This window comes from Cnephaeus nilssonii, assembly GCF_951640355.1.
Source record: "Cnephaeus nilssonii genome assembly, chromosome: 20".
In the NCBI taxonomy this organism is placed as follows: Eukaryota; Metazoa; Chordata; class Mammalia; order Chiroptera; family Vespertilionidae; genus Cnephaeus; species Cnephaeus nilssonii.
Genome location: NC_137091.1, coordinates 14,468,923 through 14,494,357, shown reverse-complemented (window position 1 = coordinate 14,494,357; position 25,435 = coordinate 14,468,923). Strand labels below are relative to the sequence as shown.

The 25,435-nt window shown below is 58.7% G+C and overlaps 5 protein-coding genes across 13 annotated transcripts; 3 read left to right on the top strand and 2 right to left on the bottom strand.

Annotated features, from left to right (window-relative positions):
* Positions 1 to 1,735: 1,735 nt before the first annotated feature.
* Positions 1,736 to 5,051, bottom strand: B3GNT9 (UDP-GlcNAc:betaGal beta-1,3-N-acetylglucosaminyltransferase 9; the record flags this gene model as incomplete). The annotated part of the gene is made up of 2 exons (XM_079800415.1): positions 3,275 to 5,051; positions 1,736 to 2,970 (listed from the first exon to the last, which is right to left on the bottom strand). The coding sequence occupies exon 2, from the start codon at positions 2,942 to 2,944 to the stop codon at positions 1,736 to 1,738; it is 1,209 nt and encodes a 402-aa protein (XP_079656541.1). The 5' UTR covers positions 2,945 to 2,970; positions 3,275 to 5,051.
* A 585-nt stretch (positions 5,052 to 5,636) lies between these two features.
* Positions 5,637 to 11,313, bottom strand: TRADD (TNFRSF1A associated via death domain; the record flags this gene model as incomplete). 2 transcript variants are annotated; one of them, XM_079799726.1, is made up of 5 exons in its annotated part: positions 5,637 to 6,437; positions 6,557 to 6,758; positions 6,837 to 7,111; positions 7,939 to 8,097; positions 11,179 to 11,313. In XM_079799726.1, the coding sequence occupies 4 exons, from the start codon at positions 8,087 to 8,089 to the stop codon at positions 6,127 to 6,129; spliced, it is 939 nt and encodes a 312-aa protein (XP_079655852.1). In that variant the 3' UTR covers positions 5,637 to 6,126. The 2 variants fall into 2 exon arrangements, with proteins under 2 accessions (XP_079655852.1, XP_079655851.1); XM_079799725.1 differs by lacking the exon at positions 11,179 to 11,313 and adding an exon at positions 10,981 to 11,137.
* Positions 11,084 to 15,413, top strand: FBXL8 (F-box and leucine rich repeat protein 8). Of its 6 annotated transcripts, XR_013815173.1 has the most exons (4): positions 12,120 to 12,158; positions 12,839 to 13,029; positions 13,617 to 14,647; positions 14,773 to 15,413. XR_013815173.1 is itself a non-coding variant. In XM_079799721.1 (3 exons), the coding sequence occupies exons 2-3, from the start codon at positions 12,878 to 12,880 to the stop codon at positions 14,587 to 14,589; spliced, it is 1,125 nt and encodes a 374-aa protein (XP_079655847.1). In that variant the 5' UTR covers positions 11,084 to 11,194; positions 12,835 to 12,877; the 3' UTR covers positions 14,590 to 15,007. The 6 variants fall into 6 exon arrangements, 5 of the variants coding, with proteins under 5 accessions (XP_079655847.1, XP_079655848.1, XP_079655850.1 ...); XM_079799721.1 differs by lacking the exon at positions 12,120 to 12,158 and adding an exon at positions 11,084 to 11,194 and having other exon boundaries at positions 12,835 to 13,029; positions 13,617 to 15,007; XM_079799722.1 differs by lacking the exon at positions 12,120 to 12,158 and adding an exon at positions 11,104 to 11,194 and having other exon boundaries at positions 12,814 to 13,029; positions 13,617 to 15,013.
* Positions 15,414 to 15,497: 84 nt separating this feature from the next.
* On the top strand, positions 15,498 to 20,837 carry HSF4 (heat shock transcription factor 4). Of its 3 annotated transcripts, XM_079799718.1 has the most exons (13): positions 15,498 to 15,637; positions 16,205 to 16,313; positions 16,403 to 16,530; positions 16,640 to 16,764; positions 17,054 to 17,129; positions 17,266 to 17,330; positions 17,834 to 17,936; positions 18,195 to 18,322; positions 18,435 to 18,662; positions 19,914 to 20,019; positions 20,092 to 20,157; positions 20,285 to 20,354; positions 20,624 to 20,837. In XM_079799718.1, the coding sequence occupies exons 1-13, from the start codon at positions 15,515 to 15,517 to the stop codon at positions 20,773 to 20,775; spliced, it is 1,479 nt and encodes a 492-aa protein (XP_079655844.1). In that variant the 5' UTR covers positions 15,498 to 15,514; the 3' UTR covers positions 20,776 to 20,837. The 3 variants fall into 3 exon arrangements, with proteins under 3 accessions (XP_079655844.1, XP_079655843.1, XP_079655845.1); XM_079799717.1 differs by having other exon boundaries at positions 19,914 to 20,157; XM_079799719.1 differs by having other exon boundaries at positions 18,181 to 18,662.
* Positions 20,838 to 21,717: 880 nt separating this feature from the next.
* On the top strand, positions 21,718 to 25,209 carry NOL3 (nucleolar protein 3). Its single transcript, XM_079759530.1, has 4 exons — positions 21,718 to 21,846; positions 24,077 to 24,381; positions 24,521 to 24,916; positions 25,020 to 25,209. Exons 2-4 carry the CDS (start codon positions 24,087 to 24,089, stop codon positions 25,025 to 25,027), a joined length of 699 nt encoding a protein of 232 aa, XP_079615656.1. The 5' UTR covers positions 21,718 to 21,846; positions 24,077 to 24,086; the 3' UTR covers positions 25,028 to 25,209.
* The last annotated feature ends 226 nt before the right edge of the window (positions 25,210 to 25,435 follow it).

Here is a 25,435-nt window from a genome sequence, read left to right as displayed (position 1 = left end):
TGGAGGCAGGGTTCTGTCTCCTCTATCCCACACATATTGGAAAACTTGGGACTCTGTGGCTGAGGACGCAGGCACCCAGGACGAGGACAAGGCCCTGCATTTGGCCCAACATTGCCACATGACCCTTAAGGCAAGCAGGTAGCACATCCATAGGACTTGGTTGCAACTTTTGCACTACATCCACTTTAGTTACTTGATGAGCTGGCTGTTGCCAAGGTGGCCCACCTGCCCTTCCTTGTTCCTTTCTTGCACGCGATCCCTGCCAGGCCCAGTAGGCACACCCAACTGGTTGAAACACAGCTTTCTTCCATCCCGGTACGTGCCCAGGCCTGGTTCCCATCCTTGGAGCCAGCCTTCAACGTTGCCTCTGCCCCGCTATGCCCCAGCCTGGCTGGCAGGGCTGCATGTTTCCATCCTTTCTGCCTCTTTTATTTAATGCCAAAGTTTTAGCCAAAGACATCTTCCTCCTTTGTTGTGTTTCAGCATTCTGTTCTGCACTGTGGGCTGGCTCCCCTGCCCCAATCCTGGGCAGTGTCCCCTGGCTGGGCCCGTTCATGGCTCAAGGCTTCTGGGGACTCAAGGAGGGCTGAGCTGTTCAGCCTCTTCATGGGTCTTGCTAAGGAAAGTAGCATATGTGCTTTAAAAATATTAACCTTTTGAAAAGAATTGAGAAGAGAAATGTATAATTTTATCCCATTTTTAATATTTTGGTCTAGCAACTTGTGATACATAGATGAAAATTTTGTGAGTTTTTCAAATGTGTGTACAGATTTTTGTAAATATGACTTTTGTAATTAACTCATGTACAGCCTCATCCTGTATAGTTTAACGATGAATGTGCAGGGGACCTGCCCCAGGTTCCTATATGATTCCTGGGCCTACATCCAGGCTTGTGTGGCGTTCTCATGACTTTGTGACTGACTGGTGTCTTCCCCTTTGGACTGTAGCCTGGCCAGAGACACCACCCCCACCCCCACTCCACATATCCCCACTATTGGGTCAGCCAGGACTGATCTCATCCTCCTGGAATGGGGGAACCTTCCTCATGTCCTGCCCACACCTCTCCAATAAAGACCTATGCCCTCAGCAATGGCTCACCACGTGCTGTTGCTGGGATGTTTGTACTAAAATAAGTGTGGGGTCATTGGCTTTCTTTTTTTAGAATGTGGGACAATGTATAGTGGAGTCATCTTACAAGAGGTTCCTTGGCTACTCTGAAGGCAATACAGCCTTAAAAAAAAAAAAAATCCAGCCTCCAGGAGATTGCCCTAGTTGTGTGGGTATAGGTTCTTGTGCCCAGGGTATTTGGAGGTGGGGAAAGACTTAGTTGTCCCTGTGTGCCTCGATCCCTGCTGTTGCAACCAAACCAGGGCCCAGGAAGGGGGTGTCTCCTCAAAAGGAGATCTAAAAACCTTTACAAGGCTGGAAATATAATTTGGAGGGACAGATTGGAAGCAAAATGCCTACTTTCAGATTGAGTTTTAACAGCATGTCTGCCAGTTCCATGAAGGCTGAAGTCAGATCCCCACACCTCCTTGTGGGATCTAGCTATGAGAAAGGCCTGTGTCTCAAACCAAGTTGTGTGGTCAGAGTCCATGAGTCCCTGCCACTTCCATGCACACGCGCACACACATCCCACCCTCCTTACCCCTCAAAGGTTTGTCATTAGATTGTTCCAGATCAGCTCCCAGGTAGGGGGATCTGAATGAAGGGAGCTTGGGGCTGTGATAGCTTACTACGGCCCCCACTGGAAGGGGCCAGCGGCTACAGGCCGCTGATGCGCACAGGCCGGCCCAGGCGAACCATGCAGTAGGTGCCACATTAGCCAGATGTCAGCGGCTGATAGTCCATGCACTACAACTAGCTCACGGTAAAAGCAGGGATCAAAGGTGCGCAGGTGTGGCGCAGCTGAAGGTTGGGGTATGCCAAAGGTGCGGAAAGCAGGATGAGGCTCAGGTGTGAGCCGAAGGCGCTGCAGACACATCCCCAGAAAGACATCGTCTATAGGGAAGAGCTCAACCTGGGCGCAGGCGCCAGCCAGGCGGCGCAGCGTGGCCCCCGAAAGCACGAAGCCGCCTCCACCAGCGTATGCCGGGTAGGCCGGCAGGCCGTACACAGCCTCCGGAATGTAGTACTTGCTGGCTCGTGCCCGGATTGGCCGTGCCTGTACGATCACATCACCCACAAGCAGGTCCTGCGCCGGGTCCCGCGCCGCCAGGAACTCCAGCAGGTTTCCTACGTGCATGAACACGTCGGCGTCGCCCTTAAAAACGAAGCGTACGTTGGGGCAGTAGGCTGAGGCCCAGGCCAGAAAGTGGATCTCCTTGAGCGTTAGGTTGAAGAAAGTGTCGTCGAAGGCCCAAAGCAGGATGTCTGTGTAGGTGCGGCTCTCAGCACGCAGTAGGGCGCGCCAGCGCGCTTGCGAGCCAGCCCCCTCCGCTTCAGTTGGGTCTGAGGCTGCGCCCTTGGGCACGCCCAGCAAGAACACGCGGCGCACGAGCGCCCCTTGCACGCGACCCTCAGCCCCCCACGTCTGGCGCACAGCTTGTCGCCGCTCAAAGTCGGCCGCCACTGACTTGACGGCGATGAGTAGGTCGGGTCCTGCGCCGGGTGCGCCATCGCCTCGGCACTTGTGCGGCTGGTTAATGAGCAGGGGGAAGCGTCGCTGGTCCTTGGCACGCAGGTATCCGCGAAAGTCAAAGGGTCCCGTGGGCGTGGGCGGCTCCGGCGTATCCTCTTCATAGACCTGCAGGGCTGCGCCCGCGTCCGGTGCCTGGAATACACGGAGCCGGGGGGTGGGCCCCCGCGCTGCCCGCCCTTGCACTCGTGGCGCTCTAGTCGTGGGAGCTCTGCCATCGCGCTGCGCATAGAGCAGGAGGCTGAGGGCGGCGCCCAGGATCAGCGTGAGCAACGCGTCCCCGCGTAGGCGCAGCCTCCGCCTCATGTCCGCGTGGCCGGCGCCCGCGCCCCCTGCGGAGAAACTCTGTCTGGGTTCTGGGCCCCGCCCTCCCCGAGGGGAGGGGGCGGGAGGCCACCCGCCGACGTTCCCCAACTACCGGCGGTTCATCCCCCTCCTCTGGCTCCGTTACTCCCCTCATCCCCCCCCCCCCCACCCCTGAGAGGGCAAGGAGTCTTACAAGCAGCCAACTCCCACCCCTCAACTTCAGCCCTGGACGGTGCTCCAAGGCCGGGCAGGGAGAAACAGAGCCTCAGCCCCACCCCCACTCCCCTTCCCTGCGCTGAGGCCAAATCCCTTTCACTCCTCTCTACTCACCACGTCGGTCCTTGTGACCCGGACACTCACACGCTTGGCCCTTGGGAGCGGCAGGGCCCCGGACGCCGGGGCTCAGCGCAGGGTCCCAAGGGCGGCCATGGACCCGCCAGGGCCAGCTGCAGCGTTGGCAGGAAGGGGGGGCTGGGGCTGCTACCACGTGACCCTCCAGCTGTGCGCGCGGACAGCTGAAGTTCAGCTCCACCCAGGCGACTCAGGGAGTGCTATCTCCGAGTGGGGACTAATCTCAGAGAGGTATCCTAACAGGCAACTCTTTCTGAGAATTCCCGGGGAGGTGGGTTCTGGTCTGGATACAAGCTCCCCAAATCTGCTTTTCAGGGGGCGGGGGCAGGAAAAGGCAGCCTCCGGTCTTTTGGCATTCAGTCCAGGACTCTTTCCTCTGTCCTCCCTTGCCTCTCTCCCCATCCATCCTCGGAACACATTGCCTCTGAAAAGACAGACTTAAGTGCTCACCTGTGAAATTAATTTATTCAAAACACAGGCCAACCCTGTGTGTTTTGTTTTTTTTTTCACCCATTAATTTCACAGGTGAGCACTTAAGTCTGTCTCTTAAAAGGCAATTCTGAGTCCCCAGGTTCCTAATGCCCCAGGCCAGCATAACTTCAGGTAGAAACAACCAAGCCTGGGCCACTGTGGGCCAGGTTGGGGGATTCCTGAAGTAGGCCAGTGAGCAAAGGGTTTGATCTGGGGCCCAGGTGGGCAGAGAGGTACTGTGGAGACGGAGGGCCCAGTCCTTGCCTAGCTCTGCTGCGAGCTCCCTCTTCCTGGAACTCAGTCTCAGAGGAGCCTGGAGTAGAGAGTCCCCACCCCAACCCACCCTGCTCCAGAGTTTGACGACAGGCTATAATTGGTGCTAACCCAGCACCAATACCCAGCGCCATCCTTCCAATGGCTGTGCCTGCTCCTGACAACTTACCACCAGCGTTCTCCCTTCAAAAGCAAACCCTCTCTCCTGAGCCTCACTTTCCTGTTCACAGCCTCTCAGGTGTCTGCCATTCCGTTTCTTCCACCGCCTCACCTCCCACCCCGCTGTGATCTGGCTTCAGGCTGTACCCACCATGTCCTAGAAATACCTCCCACCCAGGAGCCTTTTCCTTGACTGACTTCCAACTCTAGTTTTTCTCCTTGCTCTTTGGGCCGCCCCTTTTCTGGTCAGTGTCCTTCAGGACCTCTCCCTGGGCCACCCCACCCACTCTGCTCTGTCCATTGGTGCATCTTTAGCCTTGACCGTCTGCTGAACTCAAAACTAAAGATCCAGCTGTCTGCCCTGACCCGTTTGGCTCAGTGGATAGAGCATCGGCCTTCGGACTGAAGGGTCCCAGGTTTGACTCCGGTCAAGGGCATGTACCTTGGTTGCGGGCACATCCCCAGTAGGGGATGTGCAGGAGGCAGCTGATCGATGTTTCTCTCATGTCGATGTTTCTAACTCTCTATCCCTCTCCCTTTCTCTCTCTAAAAATTCAATAAAATATATATATATTTTAAAAAGATCCAGCTGTCCTTAGACTCTCCCTGGATGTTCTACAGGAATATCATGCCCAACTTGTTCCAAACACAGCAAGCATTTCACCTCCTCCAGGCCCGCCCCCACCTCAGCAGAAGACTCACCTTTAATCCAACTGCAAAGCAGAAACTCTGGGGTCCTCTCTCACCTCACTCCTTATCCACTGTCACCAGGCCTGTTATCCTTTGTCCAAAACAACTCTGTGTTCCTCGCTTCCCTCCATCTCTGCTACCACTGTCCCAGCCTGGGCTTCTCTCTCTCTCTCTCTCTCTCTCTCTCTCTCTCTCTCTCTCTCTCCCCCCCCCCCCCCATCCTCACCAGCTACCCAGCCTCCATTCCTGAAACCCTTTAAAGGCTTCTCACTGACCTCAGGATAAAATCCAAATTCTGTAAAATATGGCTTCCCAGACCCCATGCTATCTACCTCCCCCACTCACCAGCCCGTCTCTGCAAATCCACCCACCCCTAGATCCAGCCACTCAAACTTTCTAACATCTTTCCCTCTTTCCTCCCCCAGGACATTGCCATTCTCTCACACACATACCCCCATAACCCTCCCTTATTCACATTCATCTCTCCCAGGAAGCCTAAGCCCTAATCTGGGTTAGGCCCCTGCTCAGTGCTTATATTTTTCACATCAAGAAACAGGTGCCATGCCCTGGCTGGGTAGCTCAATTGATTAGAGTGTGATCCCGATAAGCCAAGGTTGCAGGCTCCATCCTTAGGGCACATACAAGAAGCAACCAATGAATGCATAAATGGGTGGACCAACAAATTGATGTTTCTCTCTCTACCTTCCTCTCTTTCTCTCAAATCAAAAACTTAAATATTAAAAAGGAAAAAAGAGAAACAGGTAACATTTTATTACTGTTGCTTAATACTTGGGAGTCCCATACTGAGTGTGAACTGGGAGCAGGTAGGCTTCCTCTGTCTTGTTCACCAAAGTATTTGTAGCACCAGGATGATGCCTAAAACACAGCGGGTGCCTAATGAGTGACTGTGCAATGAGAGAAGAGGTAAGGGCTGGCCAAAAGCCCCCCTTGTGGGACAGGTGAGGTGAGGCCGACCTCTGCAGCAGAGCACCCCCACACTCCGTCCCTATCATAGTATCTGGGGCGGAATCCCCAATGGCACCCCAGCAGGCATGGTGGGTGCCTGTCTGACTCCTGGAGAAGGCAGTCAATTCTGCCCAGCAGCTCCACTAAGGAGGGTTGTAAGTCCTGTGAATGGACAGGGCAGCCGTAGCAGCAAGAAGGGACCCTAGAGTCATCCAGGTGCTTCAAACCCTGGCTGGGCAACTGGCTGACCGTCCTTGTGTCTGGTACCCAGCCTAGGCCAGGGTGCTATCAGGATTCGCCAGGCCCAGCAAGTCCTCTGCCAAGCTGGTGAGCTCGTTCTCCTCGAGCGCCTCCACCAGGCGCTGCAGCGTGGCGCGGCGGCCCTCGGCCTGCACGAAGCGCCTCAGTAGCTGGAAGGCTTGCTCGTACAACCCCTCGCGCTCGTATTCATAGGCCAGGGAGTCAAGCACTGGGTCCCTCAGTGCGCGACAGCCACGCTGCAGGGAGCGCCCAACCTTGCGCCATTTGAGGCCCACTGAGCGCGCAAACGTCTGCTGGTCCTGCAGGTTTAGTGGCCGGTTCACTGCGGGGAGGGGAGGAGTGGAAAGAGGAGTGAGCTGGGGGCGGGGGCACACCGATACCCTCCCATTCCCGCCCTGCCATTTCCAGGTGACCCTGTCTCTGTCTCCAAGCGCGCCTCACCTATGGGCTGACCCTGGAACATAAAAGTCTGGCCAGATGGTGGCGGTGGCGGTGGCGGTGGCTTCTCCGACGGAGATGGGGCCAGGGACTGCAAGGGGGCTGGAGGTACCTCTACGTTGCCACCCTGGCCCCCTGAGCCAAAAGTCAAATTCCGGAGCGCATCCTCCAACTCCGCGAGTTCCTCGTCCCGGATCCGGTCAGGCTAGGGAGAGGAGTGCTGCGTCGGTGGGGGTCTTAGCCACGAATCCCTGCCCCACCTCTGGGCCCAGTCCCGCCGCACCTTCTGGGCAAAGATGCAACTCAAACAACGCTCCTCATCTGCCAGCAAGGCGTCCAGCCGCTCCGCGCCGGCGCGCAGCTCCAGTTGCAAAGGCACCGAGTACAGTGTGAGCGATGCAGCCAAGCGGCCCTCCAGTGCAGCGCGCAGCGCCCCCTCGCGGTAGGCGCGGAGGAAGCGGCCGCAGGTCTGGCGTCCACAGAAACGCAGCTGCACAATCAGCTGCGGATCGCTGCGGTGGATCTTGAGCATCTGCAACTCGTCAGGGCTCCCACTCTCTGCGGAGGCGGGCAGTCAGGCGCCAGACGGTCCCCAGCCAGACCGTTCTCCAAGCAGTCGGAGGAGGGGTGAAGCCCGCGGTCAGAGCCCCTCCCTAGCCCCCAGACCTAGGAGCACGGGGTTACCCCAGAGCTCCCAGCCAGGAAACAAAATTGGGATGACAGAATGAAGGCCAGGACCTATTCCAGGGAGTGGGTACCATCCTAGCCCCATCTCTGGAGCTCCAAATTAAGGTGGGCAAAAAGGGACGTGCGGAGAGACTTTGCAGCACAGAGGGGGGCGAATGCCCTGGGCAGCCAAGCCATCTGGGTAGGGGGCCAGCGGGGCAGGGAAGGAATGGGAGGTCTCAGATCTTAGGCCTCCACCAAGGATGGCTCCTGCTGCCCCAGAGTGGGATGCCCCAACCAGGCTCAGTCTCCTGTCGCTTCTGCCCTGATATGGGAAAGCCCCCCCCCCCCCGCCCCGCCCCAAGGTAGTTACTGGGAAGGGGTTTGGGGCAAGGAGTGCTGCAGTGAGAGAGGAAAAGAGGAGAGAGATGTGCGCCATTAGTAGAAAGCAGTGATCTGGCTGGTTCGGGGAGTGGGGGACGTTAGTGCACACATAAGTAGATCATACATAGACACGAAGATTAGCTATATACACCCAAGGGCGCATGTGGGTAACAAAGAAGACAGCCTAAGCAACCGGTCCAGTCCTTGCCATCAAATCTTTTCCCTGCTTGAGGTGAGGCACATGCCCACAGAGTTGAACAGATTGGGGGGGTCTCAGCCCCTGGCCCCACCCACCAAAAGCCTCCCCTTTCTCACCAAGTGACTCAATCACGCACCTGCCAATGCAGCCCGAAGAGCCCTGTACACCGCCACCTTCTGCTGGGGATGAGCGTAAGCGTCTGACAGGACCACCTTGTCCAGCGAGGACTCCACAAACAGGTATGCACTGCCCACCCACTCCTCGAGCCCATTTGGCCCAGCCGCCATCTCGCCTCCTGGAGATGCAGATAGGCATCCAGATCACCCCAAACCCAGCCCTGGAGGCAACCCATCCAGTCCCACATGGCCCAGTTGTCCCATCCAGCTGGCATACTTGTTCACCATCTCACAGGAAGCCCCTGTGTGTCTGGCTCAACAGAGTCCAGCCCAGCTCAGCCCCAACTTGCAGTGAGGACTGTCCCTCCCTCCACTGCCTTCTCAGAGGAAGAGCCCGTGGTCACAGCAGGGAGAGGGGAAAAAGGTACCAGCCTGCTCTGGAGGCAGAGAAGTTACGCCTTTTCCTCAGACCAATCGTCTCTCTTACCAAAGCTGACCGGAGACATCTTCATCCTGGAGGTGCCCATGCCACACAGCCAATGGGACCCATGTCCTGGTATGCCCTCAGCTTAAACTTGAGCTCCCAGGATCCCTTAGGTCCTAAGGCTGAGGACCACAGCCCCCCTCTCCCACCACAGCAGTGTTCTCACCTGCATTCCTAACCACACATTCTGACCTCACTTCAAAGGATAGTTTGTGCCTGCCCAGATTCCTTTCCCCCATCCTGATGGGCTTTGGGGGCCTTCTCGCTTCTCTTTAATCCATGTGCCTGCTGGGAGGGCTAACCCCACTCCCTAGCTCCAGGTGTGGGCATGTGAAACAGGTCTGGCCAACCTGCATATTCCATTCACCTTTCTAAAATGATTAGTTCCGAGCTGGGCAGATTCAAGACAGACCAAACAACCTGCAACTCTGGCTGGACCAATAGGAAAGAGGCACTAGTTTCTCTTCCCTTGGGGCTGAGCTGGAAGGAAGGGGAGGTCTCCCTCCTTTGTCACTGCTTGGGAAGAGCCTGAATGAGAATGAAACTGACAAAAAGGAAACAGAGCCCAGAGATGAGGAGGTGCACTCCCAGCCACACACTAGGCCCCTGGCGCCAGCTGCACTTCTCCGCTATGTGAGCTAAATCATTCCTTTTGGTTCTTGGAGCTGGGCTCTTGTCTTATGCACCTGAAATTGTTCTATTACAGATTCCTTCCCTGTTCAGAGAGAGCCAGGGCCCCGTGGCTCTGGTATATCCGCCATCTACTGACAAAATCCTAGCCCTAGACCAGGGGCAAAATTCCCAACCAGGGAACCACACTGCACTGACCTTCAGTTCAGTGGCCTCCTAGGCCTGCTCCTTCCTCCCCACCTCACCTGAGGCAACATCCCACCCTTATCCTATAAACATGGGCTCAAGACCCCACCTCCTGCCCCATCAGCCTTGACTCTCTGATCTTTGGCATTTACATATGGAGGGCTAGGAGCGGTGCTGAGCCCCAGTGTGAGCACCCTGGACTGATTCATTGCTCTGTCTGCAGTACAGATGGGGTGGTCTCAGCTGGCATCTATTTACAAGAGGGACAGGGAACCTCCGGGGAGAGATGCCAGAAGGAGCCAGGACCATAGGCTTGGATATTGTTGGGGAGGCTGTTTCAGGTCTGCCCCAGACCTTAACCTGAGAGCCAAAGCCTGGACAGTAACTGGGCAGAGGCCATGCAGCATGCCCCAGACCTGGCAAGAAGAATACCTGGTGATGGTCCTATCCTGAGTCTGAGCACAGGGATATGGCTTTTGGGCCCCCCACCCCTGCACCAATAACCTTTTGGTAGAAAACATATGAATACTTGTTTACCCAAAACAATGCTCTATGGGAATGGAGATTTTTTTTTTTGGGGGGGGGGGGTTCAATTGTCATTGTATTTAGCAATATTCTACTTCATGTAAAATACATGTCCTTTGTATTTAAAAAAGCAAAATTAATTTGTTTTCCTTAAAAAGCAAAAAAATAAAAAACGAAACAAAAACGGGGTGAATCTCTGTAGGTGACAAGTGAGGCCAGGTGGGGAGACAAGCGGGGAGCCCTGGGGGAGAGGCCCGGGGGGGTAGAAGAGTGTAAAAACCTACCCTGGAAACGTCTGCTCTTTCATGTTTTCTTAGTCCCCTGACTTGAAGGTGCAGACCCCATGGATGGATGTGGTCCCGCCCCAAGTGGTGGAGGGGGCAGTAGGACAAGCCAGGGTCTGCCCAGCAGGCTTTCCAGGGGAGGAGGGGGCACTGGAAACCTGGAGGAGTGGGGACGCTCCCTCACACTCACTAGGACTGGACAAATGGGGGAAGTCAAACAGGTCTGCCAGGGCCCCTGGCTCCTGGTCCCCTGGGGAACTCTTCCTACGCCTCCTTCCACAGAAGCCCTTCCTCGGGAAGCCCCAAGCCTCACCCTCCGGGAGTCCGCCTCTCTTTGGGCCCGGCCAGGATGGGTCCCGGAAACGCTAAGCTGGGCTGAGACAGAGTGACACGTGGGTACCGACCGACTCCTGAAAATACACCTCTACCCCCAGGGGCCATCGCCCCATTAACACACCCTAACAGTGGGGGAGGGGGAGGGAGGAACAGCCCCACCTCTGGCCGGGTGAGGGGCCACAGCCTGCGGGCGTGGGCCCTAGAGAACTGGAAGCCTGCGACCCCTAGCACGCAGGCAGGCGCGCCCCCTACTCAGCTGCACCCCTTCGGAGCCCTGCAGGGGAGCTCCCAAGCCTCCCACTAGCCCACCCTCATGTTGGGATTTCCCACGCACGACTGGTTGGGACGGGGCAAGAGGTCTTTGCTCACTGATTCGTTCAACACCAGCTCCGCCTTCTCACCTGCGGCCTCCCGAAAGCCCCTAGCTGGGACAGGGAACCTGGGGGGCCAAGGTCGGTACCCTTTTTCCTGCCTCCCACGTAAACAGCCCAATAGGCCACCGCTACCACCTGGCCGGGGCAGCCGCGGATGACAACCTCACCGCCTCCACGGTCCTGAGCCGGGATCCACCTCTGCTCCCGGCAGCACCGCGAAGCCCACCCACCCTCTGCACTAACCTGGCCCCCAGGCCCGGCCTGGATTCCCACGCCAGCTCCCCTGGATCCGCGCTGCTTCCGGGTGTGCGCCCAGCGCAGGGGCGGCGCCCCGGCTCGAGCCGCCTCGTCCGCCCCGGCGTCCCGCCCCCCGGGCTCCCCGCGGCTCCTTCTCGCCCATTGCCCTCCACCGCGAGTCCCCAGCCTTTGGGCAAAGCCTACCTGGTCCACTGAGCAGGTAAGACACTGGCGTCCGAGGTTAGACGGCAGGAAACGCTGCCCGCGGCAGGGGCCTTCGGGGACTCGTGGCTCTAACCCGACCCCTGGGCTCCAGGGCGAGAGAGCTGCCCCGCTTCCTCCGGCGGGAAACTGACGGGTCCACAAAGGGGCGTCCCCTGGGGACCAGAATTTTCTGGTGCTTTCTGGGGGGATCGAGCTCGAGGATCTCTGATCTCTGCTGCTCCCTGACACTCAAGACGGGGTGCCGGTGGGTCCCAGGTTGAAGCCTGATCGAGGGTATCTGAACTTCCAGGATACACGCGCAAATTCCAGCAGGAAGCGTTAGTCTGGAAAATACGGGAAATCGAAAACTGGCAAGTGGTGGGAGACGTTGTGTATGAAAACCTTCAATCACCTTAAAATAACATTGGCAACTTTTTTAAAAGAGGATGCACACTTTCCAGCAACGCCCGCCCGGGAAAGGCCGCGCTCGGGGGTGGATCTGCGGAATCCCAGCTGAGTCTGGGAGTCTGGACTGCTCTGGGATCAAGATCGGAACTTGAACCCAGAGCCCCAAGCTTTTCTCCCGCTAGTTTCTTACTGGACGTCCCCAGGACGTCTTCCCCCAGAGTGGAGGAAGGGAAAGGGCGTTCCCCTCTCTAGGCGGATTCAGCGGTGCCCCGCCCTCTCCTCCGCTTCCTGATTGGCTAGGGTCCCTGTCAATTATAAGTCTTCTCTAATGCTCCCGCCCTATTAACCCTATTGTCACTCTCTAGGGACCGGCGAGGCTAGTAGGGAGGCGTTTATCTACTTGGGACCTGGGGAGTCCACCGGCGCTTGTTGAAATCCAGATTCCTGGACCCTACTCTTCCCAGAGAGTCTGATTTAGTAGATGGGGCCGCGGATTCTGTATTGGAAACAAATGTCGGAGTGGTTCTGGGTCCCTCGCAGTCTGAGAAGCCCCCATTTCAATGGCCCTCCAGGTAGGGCTTGGGCCCAGTCCTTGCCTAGTACTGAGGGTCCAAGCTGGGAAGGAAGCAGTTCAGTGACTCCCTGAAGACTGGTCTGGGCAGCTCTGAATGTTATGTATAGGGAGGCCGGGGGAGGGGAGGTGGGCTCTCAGAGTCTGGACCTATACAGTCGCCTTCCGACTTCTCTAGGAAAGACTTTAGCAACTGGGAGGAAGATCAGATAGCATTGTCTAAAACCAGGGCACTTGGACTTTATCAACTTGGCCCATAGGTCGTGCTTGCTTTCCTTTAAATACTGTATAAAGTGGGGACTTTTCCCCCCAACAAGTGATAACGTAGTTTAAAGGAGAATCAGATGTTCTCTCTTTCCCTTCTAAATGAGCGAATAAATAAATAAATGAGCAAATAAGTCAGAAACCCTTCAGCATCCAGGGCCGACTTCCTGGGTGGGAGGCCTGTGCAGTAGAACAGGGCCCGGTGCTTGGTTTAGTGACTTGGTTAAGTGCTCTGCTGTCACGGGCTTGAAGTTCTGAAAAATGTTTTGAACGAGCCCTGCATTTTCGTGCTGCACTGGGTTCCACAAATTGTGTATTAGCTCCTGGGCCACACGGATTTCCTTACATAGGCTCTGGTGTTCCCCTCCACACTCTGGCTTTCCGGGGCCCAGGGCCATCCTTCTCTCTCCAAGCCAGAGCTGCTGGGAGCCCCAGAGCCCCCACCCCGCGCCGGCAATGGCTGAGCCTGGAGAGCAACTGCCGGAGGAGGTGCTGGCGCTCATCTTCGGCCACCTGCCCCTGCGGGACCGCGCTGCCGCCGCAGGGGTCTGCAGAGCCTGGGCTGCTGCTGCCGTCTGCAGCGCCGTGTGGCATGACACGACCATCAGGTGAGCCCATTCCTCCCCTCCTTCCTCCTGCCACCTTCCCGTCTTCTCCCTCTCTCCGTGGAGTCTGGGGACTGGGGAGATTCAGTGACTCCCTGTATTAAAAAGAATAATAATTACTAACGTGTATTGACTGCCTACTATGTACCATTGTTATAAGTGCCTTACATGTATTAATTAATAGATAGTATTATTATCTCCATTGCACAGATAGAAAATTGAGGCAGAAAGAGTTCAACACTTCCTGCAGCAAGTCACTCAGCTAGAGTGTAGCAGAGGCGGAATGTGAACGTGGCTATGCATGTCTCCTTAGAGACCACTGAGAAAACCCAGTTCCTAAAACCCTGGCTCTCCTTGCCAGTTTCTACTTCTATCAGCCGCATCTGAAGTCTTCTAAAGAGATACGGTGGGGGTTCCCTCCCAGCATTAGCGGCTAGTTTGGGGTAACCAGGCATGGTCGGGTCAGGGAGGTCGGTGGGTAGGGAGCAGAAGGGGATGGTAGTTGGAACCAGGCTGAGGGATGGGTAGAGGCTTCTTTTCTGCTCTCGGGGACACAGCCCATGCTTTTTCTCCACCGCTCTATCCCCAAGTTGCTACTGTGAGCAAGAAGGCATGCTGCCGCCATATCTGTCAACCTGCCTGGACCACATTCGCAATCTGCGGCTGGAATTTGAGCCATCGAAGGAGCCGAGCCGCCGGCTGGCCACGGAGCTGCTGACCGCACTGGCCGGCCGTACCCCAGGACTTCGAGGCCTGCGCCTGGAGTGTCGCGGAGAGAAGCCGCTCTTCGACGCGGGCCGCGATGTCCTGGACGCCGTGTCCGCCATCTGCCGGGCCGCTCGCGAACTGCGTCACCTCGACCTGCGGCGCTTGCCCTTCACTCTGGACGATGCCCTGGTGCTGCGGGCGGCACGCGGCTGCCCCGAGCTCCGCAGCCTTTTCCTGAACAACGGTACGCTGGTGGGCAGCGTGGGGCCGGGCTCCGTGCTCGAGCTGCTAGAGGCCTGCCCGCGCCTGTGCACCCTCGGCCTGCACCTGGCCAGCCTGTCACACACCGCCCTCGAGGTGCTGGCGGCGCCGGACCGCGCGCCTTTCGCTCTCCTGGCCCTGCGGTGCGCCTGCCCTGAGGACACACGGGCCCCCCCTCTGCCCAACGAAGCCTGGGCCGTGTTGCGCCGCCGCCACCCTGGACTGGTTGTGGAGGTGGAACTGGAGCCGGCAATGCCCGCCGAGAGCGTGACGCGCGTTCTGCAGCCCGCAGTGCCGGTGGCTGCGCTGCGCCTTTGCCTCTCCGGCGACAGCGTAGGCCCGGTGCGCTTCGCTGCGCTCCACTACGCCGCCACCTTGCGCGTGCTCGAGGTGCGCGCCGCCGCGTCTGCCGAGCTGGACTCCGCACTGGAGCGGCTGGCGGAGCGCTGCCCGGGCCTGCGCGAGGTGCACTGCTTCTGCGTGGTGCGACCCTCCGTCCTGCGCGCCTTCCTCGCGCACTGCCCGCGCCTGCGCAGCTACACGCTCAAACTAACGCGGGAGCCCCATCCCTGGCGGCCCACGCGAGTGGAGTGATGGGGCAAGCCCTCTCCCGCCCCTGCCCCTGGCAGGCGTGCGGCCTCTCAGATGCCAGGTGGGTTTGCCCAAGAGAGGGCCAGCTGCTAACCTGCTCCTTCAGGACTCTGTTGCCACTTGTGCCTCTCGAGGATTTGGGGGGAGGGGTGCTCTGCGTCCACTCAATGCTCTCAACATCTGCAGATGGCCCCGAGGTGCCCGGGGTGCTGGGGTCACCCTCCTCCAACCTCCCTCCTCTGAGAATGCTGCGCTAGCTCCGCAACCCCCTCTCCCCCGCCCCCACCCTCCCTCCGTGTGGGGTGGGAGGGGAGGGCACAGGCCAGGCCGAGCCTCAGGGGTAAGTGTGAAATAAACAAACCCCGCGGTACTCCTGCGTCCAGTGAAAGACCTGCTCGGCTCTGAAGGGGGCGGGCAGGGATCCTGCATCGGTCGGAGGAGGAGTGGGACAGATTGAGACCTCAAGGTCCGTTGTACTGAAACAGCTGCGGGAGGCAGGGGTGCGGCAAAGCCCCAGGATTCCGGAGGGGGGGGGTGTCCGCTTCTCCTCCTCCCTCCCTTCGCCGCTCCTCTCTGGCCGCTCTGAGGCTTCACTGTGCCCATGGCCTTCGCTTTCTACGACTTTACCGGCGCACCCAGGCTGTTTCTTCCGAAGAAAAATGGAAGACAGAGCGGTTCTGAGAAGAGTGGAACTCGAACCCAGGCCTCCGCTCCCCCGCACCCCTACACATACCCGATCCCAGCCTGCCCTTTCTGTCTGCTGGTGGGTGGCCCAGGCTGAGCCCCGCCCCGTGGGTGCACGTGGCCCCCACCTGACCCGGCGCGGGGAGGCGGAGGAGGGCAGGGCGGGCGGCAAACACAGCACTTTCCGCGGCTTTGACAAGACCGCGGCGGACTGGCCGAGCGCTGAGCCGGGCGAGACTTCACCATGCAGGACGCGCCAGCCGCGCTGCCTACGGAGCCGGGCCCCAGCCCCGTGCCCGCCTTCCTCGGCAAGCTGTGGGCGCTGGTGGGCGACCCGAGCACAGACCACCTGATTCGCTGGAGCCCGGTGAGGGCTGGGGCCCCTCCACTCCCCCAGTGGTACTCGGGGTTCCTCCACGTCAGTGAACATCCACTCCCACCCAACCCCCGCCTGGGACGGCTTGGAGGGGGTGTGCGAAATGGAGGTGAGGTGACCACTGGGCGAGGAACGAGAAGGAGCCTTCTGGAAACTTAAAGGATCTTTATGGTCATTTAGTTCCCACACCAACCCATCAGACAGATGGGAAAACAGAGGCCAGAAGAGAAGGGCCGGGTCTGGTTCTAGCTCAGAGTCCCATCACGGGTCTGGCACCCGGGTGGGGCTGGACCCCAGGTCTGGCCTCTGCAGCTCCTTTCTGAGAACCAAGTACGGAGGGAGTCAGGGTCCAGCTGGGGTAGGGATGCATTGTGATCACTCCAGGCTAGGCCTCGGACTGGTGCTAGCCTGGCCTCATCCCTTGTTCCTGAGGGACAGGTCGGGTTCCCAGAGCGAGTGTGTGTGTGTGTGTGTGTGTGTGTGTGTGCGCGCGCGCGCGCGGTGGGCATCTCTCACGTTGTCCTCCGGTCTCCGGCGGGAGGGCGGCGTTCCCCGCAGAGCGGGACCAGTTTCCTCGTCAACGACCAGAGCCGCTTCGCCAAGGAAGTGCTGCCCCAGTACTTCAAGCATAGCAACATGGCGAGCTTTGTTCGGCAACTCAATATGTGTGAGTCCCCAGGTCCTGGCAGGAGTTGGGGGCGGGTGGCTTGGTGCGAGGGGACGGGGCCATTCACAGCTCCACGCCGCACTCGGCAGACGGCTTTCGGAAGGTGGTGAGCATTGAGCAGGGAGGCCTGCTCAGGCCCGAGCGCGACCACGTGGAGTTCCAGCACCCGAGCTTCGTGCGCGGCCGTGAGCAGCTACTGGAACGCGTGCGGCGCAAGGTGGGGCTGCCCGCAGGGTCAGCGAACCCGGTGGTGGTGGGGGCGGGGGTGTCGGAACGGCTGGCCGAGTTTTATGTGACTCAGGCCCCACCGTGCCTCCCACCTGCAGGCGCCTGCGCTGCGCAGTGAGGATGGCCGCTGGCGTCCCGAGGACCTGGGCCGGCTGCTGGGCGAGGTGCAAGCTTTGCGGGGAGCGCAGGAGAGCACGGAGACGCGGCTGCGGGAGCTCAGGCAGTATGGGGGAGGGGGGAGCTGGGGAAGAGGGGGGTCCTTGGCGCGCAGGAGGGTGGGAAAGGGGTAGGGGAGCGGGGAGTCTGGGTGAGAGGGTACTGAAGGTCTAGGCAGCTCCTTCCTCTGTCGGGTCTGGGCGCCTTCATCCAGACAAAACGGGCAGGGCTGCGGAACTCTGTTCTCTGTGGCTGATGATCATCCGGTGGTTGCGAGCTGGGACTTGCCAGTCTGTGGGGAGTGGTGGCTGGGACAACTCTCAGATGCCTCAGCCCCTTCCCACCCCTTCTCCCAGGCAAAACGAGATCTTATGGAGGGAGGTGGTGACGCTGCGGCAGAGCCAGGGCCAGCAGCACCGGGTCGTGGGCAAGGTATTCCTCTCCCCCACCGACTGACTTCTCTCTCCCACTCCCGAATACTCGGCCAGCCCTCTATCCCACCTGAAAGTGCCTTGTTAGGATGGGGGCAAGGTCCAAAGGGTGAGTTAACCCTTTGCTTCCTCTTCAGCTGATCCAGTGTCTCTTTGGGCCACTTCAGGCTGGGTCCAGCAACCCAGGAGCTAAGAGAAAGCTGTGAGTGAGAAAGCTAGGGACGCTCACCTGCTCCCTACCCCCCCATCCAGCACCTTCCCTGCCTCCTCCTCCTCCAGAAACCCCTTCCTCAGGAATCCTCATCCCTCTACCCCCATACCAGTCTTCCTTCCCCCAAGGCCATCTCCCCAAAACCCCCCTTGAAGGACTTTCCCCCTCTTCCCCCAACTTCACCACCAAAACCCAACTCTCAGATCCCTCAGTTCTAGGACCTTATTCCCAAATATCCACTCCGGCAGCCCCTTCCCCTTTCCCCCAAAGCATCCCAACATCAGAGGGTCTGGGGTTCAAACCATGCCCCCTCCTAACCCCTCTCTACCCCCAAAGGGCCCCCATCTCTGGGGGGAGCCCCTTCTGCCTTCAGCATGTGACTGGTGCCCTGGCAACAGGCCTCAGCTCTGCTGACTTGGCTGCTGGGCCTGAGGGAGGGAGGTGGTGCAGACTGAGGGGCATGAGCTGAAGTCTGTCTCCTGCCATGTGCACAGGTCCCTGATGCTGGATGAGGGGAGCTGCTGCCCAACACCGGCCAAACTCAGTGCCTGCCCGCTACCTGGTGCCCTCCTGCAGGACCCCTGCTTTATCCAGTCGGTAGGTTTTGCTTCTCCTTCCTTCCCTAGGGCACAGCTGGGCTTATGGAGAACCTATTCCTTCTCCCCTTCCTCTCCCCCAAAAAAGAGAAGATGGAGGTCAGCCTCACCCTCCACCCCTACCCCTCACCCCCAGACCAGGCTGCCCAGCATGGGCTGCAAAACTTCCCCCTTAGACCTGGTCCATGTGGGTACTGATTGGGTTCTGGCTTACCCTGTGGCTAGAGGTGAAGGGTTAGGCCTAATCTTCTACTTCCAGCCCCTCCCAGAGACCACCTTGGGCCTCAGCAGTCCTCACAGGGCCAGGGGACCCATCATCTCTGACATCCCAGAAGACTCTCCATCCCCTGAAGGGACCAGGCTTCCTCCCTCCCGTGTTGGCAGGAGGTAGGAGAAACAGACAGGGGCTGTCCTCTGGGGAGAGCCTGGCAGTCCAGATGGCTGTGGGGAAGGGGAGAGGTCAGTGCCAGGGTCTGGTTGAAGCTTTTCTCTGGTGCAGGGAGAACAGCCAGGCATTGCTCAAAGAAGAGCCAGCCAGCCCAGGAGTGGACGGCCAGGCTGGGCAGGCCCTGGCCCCAAACGAGTGTGGATTCTGTGTGACAGCCCCACCACCACTGCCTGTGGCTGTGGTACAGGCCATCCTGGACGGAAAAGGGAGCTTCAGCCCTGAGGGGCCCAGGAGTGCCCAACAGCCTGAACCAAGGGGGCCCAGGGAGGTACCTGACAGGTGAGCAGAGAACCCGTTCTTGACTGTGAGCCCTGTGGGCCACTTTGGCAGGTAGACCAGCACTAACTAGGCCAGTGATGGCGAACCTATGACACGCGTGTCAGCACTGACACACGTAGCCATTTCTGATGATACACGGCCGCATGCCGAGGATGAAACATTTGTTGCTCCTGAGGATGAAACATTTGTGACTAGAGTCTTGGAGTTAGTTTTTTCCTCAAAGTGACACACTACCTGAGTTATGCTCAGTTTTTTGGTGAAGTTTGACACACCAAGCTCAAAAGGTTGCCCATCGCTGAACTAGGCCCTTGCCACTTCCCAGCCTTGTCTGCCCCCTGGTGGCTGAGGAGGATGTTGGGTACTATGAGATGACCTGATTTCTCAGCGCTGCTCTAAAGAGTACCAGCATCAGGCCCCAGCCGGTTTGGCTCAGCAGATGGAGCGCCTATGGACCGAAAGGTCCAGGAATTGTTACCATCAAGGGCATGTACCTCGGTTGCAGGCTCCTCCCCGGCCCAGGCCCTGATCAGGGCAACATTTCTCTCTATCTTTCCCTTTCTCTTCTACTGTCTCTAAAAATCAATGGAAAAATATCCTTGGGTGAGGATTAAAATAATAATAATAATAATAATAATAATAATAATAATAATAAGCCCTAACCGGTTTGGCTCAGTGGATAGAGCTTCAGCCTTCGGACTCAAGGGTCCCAGGTTCAATTCTGGTCAAGGGCATGTACCTTGGTTGCGGGCACATCCCCAGTAGGGGGTGTGCAGGAGGCAGCTGATTGATGTTTCTCTCTCATCGATGTTTCTAACTCTCTCTCCCTCTCCCTTCCTCTCTGTGAAAAATCAATAGAATATATTTTTTAAAATAAAATAATAATAATAAGAGTACCAGCATCAGAGGTCCTGTAAAGTAGAAACATCTCTGTGGTAGGGCTCAGGAATCTGCATTTTAACCGAGTCCATTGAGGTGGTTGTAAAGATTGTAAAATCCACAACAGTTTAAGAACCACTGGTATTGGCAATTGCATAGGGAGGGGACACATCCCAAGACCCCAGCTCTACAACCCAGTCCTCAGGCCAAAGGTAGGAGGCAGAGGCACTCTTGTGTGCCCCTCTGTGAGGGGTTCCCCCCCCCCCATACCATTTTCTAGATATTGTCAGATTTAGACCCTGATGTATCCAGGTTCCTTTGGAACCTAATTGGAGGGGGTGGTACTGCAGGCCAACAGCAGTTCCCTGTGCACAGGGGGCCTCAGGGCCTGGAATGCGGGGGCCAGAGCCCAGAGAGTCCGCTGCCTTCCATGCTACTTCGGGCCCTCCCTGGAAGTGTGGAGCCCGCAGGGCCCCTGGACGTGAGTACACCCTCAGCAGGGCATGGGGCTGTGCCTCCTGGGAGGGGCACCATTGACCCCGAGCTCCCCCAGGTGCTGGGCCCCAGCCTCCAAGGGCGGGAATGGACCCTGATGGACTTGGACATGGAGCTGTCCCTGGTAAGATGGGGTGGGGGGGGGGCAGGGGTTTGGGAGTTGCTGAGCTAAGCCCTTCAGTCCAAGGCTGTTCTCTCAGCCGGAGAACTAGCTCCTGTCCTCGCTGCTTCTGTGGGGTTCTCCCATGCAGATGCAGCCCTTGGTTCCAGAGAAGGGTGAGACTGAACTGGCCGTCAAGGGGTTAAATTCTCCAGGCTCAGGTAATGGTCCTGGTGACCCAGGACCTGGGGGAGGCCCTGGTTGCCCAGAACTACCAGGACTGGGTGGGCTGGGCAGTTTGTGTTTGGGGGACACCCCTTGAGCATTTAGGCTGCCCCCTAGAGAGCTGCTGAAGTCGTCCATCCCCTTACCACTGGGTGAGAGTGGGGAGGTTGAGAATGGAAGTTTCATCCCAGCTGAATAGAGGGCTCCCCTTCCCTGGAGAAAGTGGGGCGTTTCTCCCTGCTGAGCACTGTCCCACTCCTCCTAGGCAAGGACTCCGCTCTTGGGACACCACTCCTGCTGGACGTCCAGGCGGCTCTGGGAGGCCCAGCTCTCAGCCTGCCTGGAGCTGTAACCATTTCGAGCCCCCCTGAGAGCGGGGCCTCCTACCTGGGTCCCGGGGCTGATCCCTCCCCCTGAGACTCTCTAGTCGGAAGCCAGCCTGGCTCCCGCAGCCTCACGCCTCCCTGCGGCCCCTGAGGCGGAGGCTGAGCGAAGACCCTGCTACTCCGAGGCCCCCTTCCACTACAGTACCAAGTTATGCTCATAAACCGCATTTTTTTTCTGCGTTTCTGGTCTCTTTTCTCGACCGACCGGGGAGCACAGAGGCCTTGGGGGAGGAGGGGCGGTTTTGCGTTCGTAGAAGCGTCCAGGTCCTAGAGCTTTAATGGAGAAACTCATTCCTGGAGAGTGGAATGCTCGGGGATCCTGCTCCTAGTTCCGCGGCTTAGGCCTGGGTCCTCCGGCCCGGATCCACCGCAACCTCCGGGGCCTCACCCAGCTCCGCGATGAATCCGCTCTGGGGTCCTGGGTAAGCTGGCCCCCTTCTCTGAGCCTGGTCTGTGGTAGGTAAAGAGGGGTCCACGAGAGGCTGGGAGTGAAGCGCCTGGGAATTGCCAGGCCCACAGTGGGCGCCGGGTGCGCGGGGCCGCGGACCACACCGCACCCTCATTGACTCACCCCGCGCGCCCGGAGCGGGGAGGGAAAGCGGACTGCGTGTAGGAACCCAAGCAAAGCGCTGCTCCCGGCGGCCCGAAGGCCCGCTCTCCCCTACCCCTCCCGGTTCCCGGCAGCCCCGGCTGCCCCGCCCCCGCCCCGCGGCAGCTGCTGCTCCCATCCCCAACCCCAACCCCGCCCAGCTCTTTCTGCCTTGTCATCTACCCCGCCGAGGCTCGACCCGTGAGCGGGGCCGCACGGAGCCACTGGGGGAGGGAGAAAAACTGAGATCGTGTACAACCCGACCCCCCACGGGCAGTGCTCCCAGGTCTGGGAGCCCCGCCCCTCCGGAGACTCTAACCCTGGGACCCGGTGGAGGGGAGATAAGGGGAGTCTGTGGTCGCACCTGCCAAAGGCTCCCTAGCAAAAGGAGCCCGCGGAGCCAGGTGGGGAGGGGGGCCGAGACCCCCCTCCAGGCCTGGAACTTGGAGCTACCTGGTGCCCGGGGAGGATCTGGCCCGTGACCCCTGAAGGACTGGCCGCAGCATAACTTAGGTACAGTATTTACTTCTGAGCTTTGAGTCTCAGAGGGAGGGCCTGGATCAGCGGGGCTTCTGTATCCAAACAGGACCCAGCACAGGACTTGGCAATGGGAGGAGGAGGCGAACATAAAAACAACTTGGTTAGGAGTGAGGGAGAATGAGGGGCCAATCCCATCTGCCTCCTCCCTCTCTGCACCTGGACAAGCCTGGGTTCTGTCCCCTCTCCCTTCTTGCACCTGTGTTTGGAGGACAGTCTTTGGAAACCTCAGCTAAAGCGGGTAGGGGGTCCCTGTGCAAAGATGTCAGCTAGCGTAGTGCTGAGGGCACGCACTGTTCACGGGGGTACACAGGAGAAGAGATGAAACCAGTCTGCCTATAACACACTCAGGCATTGGAGTGGACGTGGTGACATTTATTTGAGACTTGGAGGATGGGTCCACAGCTTGGAGGGGGGGGGGGGGCTGGAGAGGGGGAAAGGTATTTCAGGCTTAAGGAATAGCATCTACTAAGGTTCCGAAATGTCAGGGGCTTAATTAGTTCTCCTAGCACTGAGGAGTTGGGGAAAGTGGGGGGAAGCCTTCCAGGAGGTGGGAGAGTGGCCAGGCCAGAGTGTCTGAATTCTCTCTGATGGGCAGTGGGGAGCAGGGGACAGGTTAGGGCTGACATTCTGCTTGGCAGGAGGCCTCATTGTCCATTGTAATTCAGGTTGGAGCAAGTCAGATTGCAGTTCTGTCCCTTGGTCTCTCTGATCCTGTCTTCTCATCTGTAAAATGGGGACAATAAATCCTGCCCCAGAGAGTTGTTGAAAATCTCTGTGCTGTGGGGGTGATGAGATGGGAGTGAGAGACACTCAGAGAGACTGTCAAAGGAGATGAGGTGAGGATGGTGGGGTTGAGGGGGTGCTGATAGAGACTCACTGAGAGGTGGACTAGCAGCATTTGTCACAGGTGGGGCATGAATGGAAAAGGAGGGGTAAGGGGTAGTAGTCCTAGTCTCTGATCAGTAACCTGGGGGAAGGGTTGACGCTTCAATATGACCAGGGAGGCATAGCATGACACCAGGTGGTAATGAGAGAGGCCTGGGAGGCCCTAGGGGGCTAGGACCAAATCTGCTCTCCCAGACCTAGAACCTGGTAAGGAGGTGGAGGAGGGAACCCAAAGGGAGGATGAGACCAGGAGGGTGCTGTGTGGACAAAACTCAGGCTGGAGGAAATAGGCTGAGGGAGTGGTCCAGGGCCTGACCTCTTTGCCTCTTAAGCCAGGGGCCTGGCTGCCTGGGTCAGGCCATCAAAGGGGGATGGGCCATTGTCCTCAGGTGTCAGTAAGTAGACACAGCAGATTAATCTCTGCCTAACACCTGCTGTTTGGTAGAAACAATCTCTCATGTGATGCATGGAGGAAAACAGTAAAAGTTTGCAAGCATTTAAAAATAAATTGTTGGTAGTTTTTTTTTTAGTTTGGCCCTGGGTACTTCAAGATGAAGCAAGAGGTGGCTGTGAGTCCTTCCCAGGGCAGCAGGGAGACAGCTGGGTCTCAGGTGATGCAGGTGATGCCAGGAGATCTTGGTCAGAGTTAGGATGAAAGAGAATTCAGGTATCTCTGCTCAGGGATTAGGGACCCAGGGGGACTACATTGGGGTTGCAACATGGTAGTGGCCTTGGTGAGGGTGTGCCCTGAAAGATGGATCTCGGGGTCAGGATAAGGGGTGTGGTCATTCTCCATTCTCCGGTGGGTGAGAGGAGCAGGGGAGGATCTCAGCACTGTGCTCCAGGTGAGGAGGCGAGTCAGGGCTCTGAGGGTCTAGGCTGGAGGTGAAAGCCTAGACTATGAAAATAGCAGATAGGCTGGAAAGGACTTGCAAGCTGCGTGTGGGATCTTTGCCTGTTAAGGCGGGGAAGCAGGTTAGGGAAAGAGAAGTTAGTTTGGATAAGCTGGGTCTGAACAAATGGCAGTATCTGCAGGCAGCTGGGGCTCAGGAGGGAGATCCTGGTTGGGGAGAGCGGTCGGCAAGTAAAGGGTCCTGGGAGAGTTGAGGGGAGGAGGGCCACACCTGACGTTTAGGGACCCAAGGAGAAGCCAGAGGAGACAGGACTGATGGGCCCAAGAGGCTGGTGCTGCGGGGCTGTCCTGCCGCCGGGGTTAAGGTGAACTTAGACTCCAGCCACCGGTGTTCACTGGAGCCCTGGGAGAGAGGTCCAGGGCGGGGAAACCCTGGCCCCCAGTACCTCTCTACCCCTCCCCAAGGACCCCCACAATGGGCAACTCGCAGGAGAGACCTTCAGAGACGATCGACCGCGAACGGAAACGCCTGGTAGAGACGCTGCAGGCAGACTCTGGGCTGCTGCTCGACGCGCTGCTGGCGCGGGGCGTGCTCACCGGGCCCGAGTACGAGGCGTTGGACGCGCTGCCTGACGCCGAACGCAGGGTGCGCCGCCTGCTGCTGATGGTGCAGAGCAAGGGCGAGGCCGCCTGCCAGGAGCTGCTGAGCTGCGCCCAGCGCACCGTGCGCGCGCCCGACCCCGCCTGGGACTGGCAGCACGTGGGCCCTGGTGAGCGCGCGCGGGGCGGAGCCTAAGTCAGAGCCGGGGAGCGACGAGGGCGGAGTTCTAGTCTCCCCGAAGGTGGGCGTGTGCGGAGGAAACCGCAGAGGGGTAAACTGAGCCTGAGACACTCCCACCTCCACCCCAGGCTACCGGGATCGCAGCTACGACCCTCCTTGCCCAGGCCACTGGACACCGGAGGCAGCCGGCTCAGGGACCCCGTGCCCTGCTCTGCCCAGACCTTCCCACAGTGAGGAGGCCGGGGGTTCTGAGAGCTCCGAGGCAGTGCAATCCGGAACCATCGAGGGGCCCCCAACAGAGTTAGAAGCTGAGGCCTCTGAAGGGGCTGAACCCGAGTTGGATTCGCAAACGGATCCGGAACCAGAGGCAGAACCAGAACCTGAACTGGAACCAGAACCCGAGCCGGAGGCGGACCAGGAGCCAGAGCCAGATCCCGAGCCAGAGCCAGAGCCGGCCCAGGAGGTAGAGCCCGACCCAGAGCCTGAGCAGGAGCCAGACTACGAGGCAGAGGATGCATCTGAAGGTGTTAGGCTGCCCAAACCCGGTGCCAGGTTTGCGGGAGGTTGTAGCCCCGGGGGCAGTGGGCGGGCCCCACCTGACCAACCGCTTTCCCCCTTCATTTCTAGATTCCTGAGGGCCGGAGCTCTGACGGGCCACTCCCTGTCCAAGCCCAATAGGACCTGCGACCCCGCCCAGGCTGGGTTGGATTACCACCCAGGCTCCACCTGGCCCAGTGTTCGCTGGAGTGAATAAACTGTGGAGGGTGGGTCTGGGCTCTCCGTGATTCCGGCCCTTGGCCCGGGAATAAAGGTATGGATGGACCTGTGCTCTGAGTCAGTGACCTGAGTAGCCCTGTGCCCCACCACCCAGTCCTCAGCCTCATTTCATCAATGGCTCAAGCTGCACCCTAGAGATCCCAAACCCAGGTGGCCAGTGACACAGAGGCCAGACTTGGGCCCTTTTATCAGTTGGGCAGGTGTTGTCACCAGCCCCATTCCATGGAAGCCCCTGGGCCTGGGATAGAAAGCCAGGGAAGGGGAAC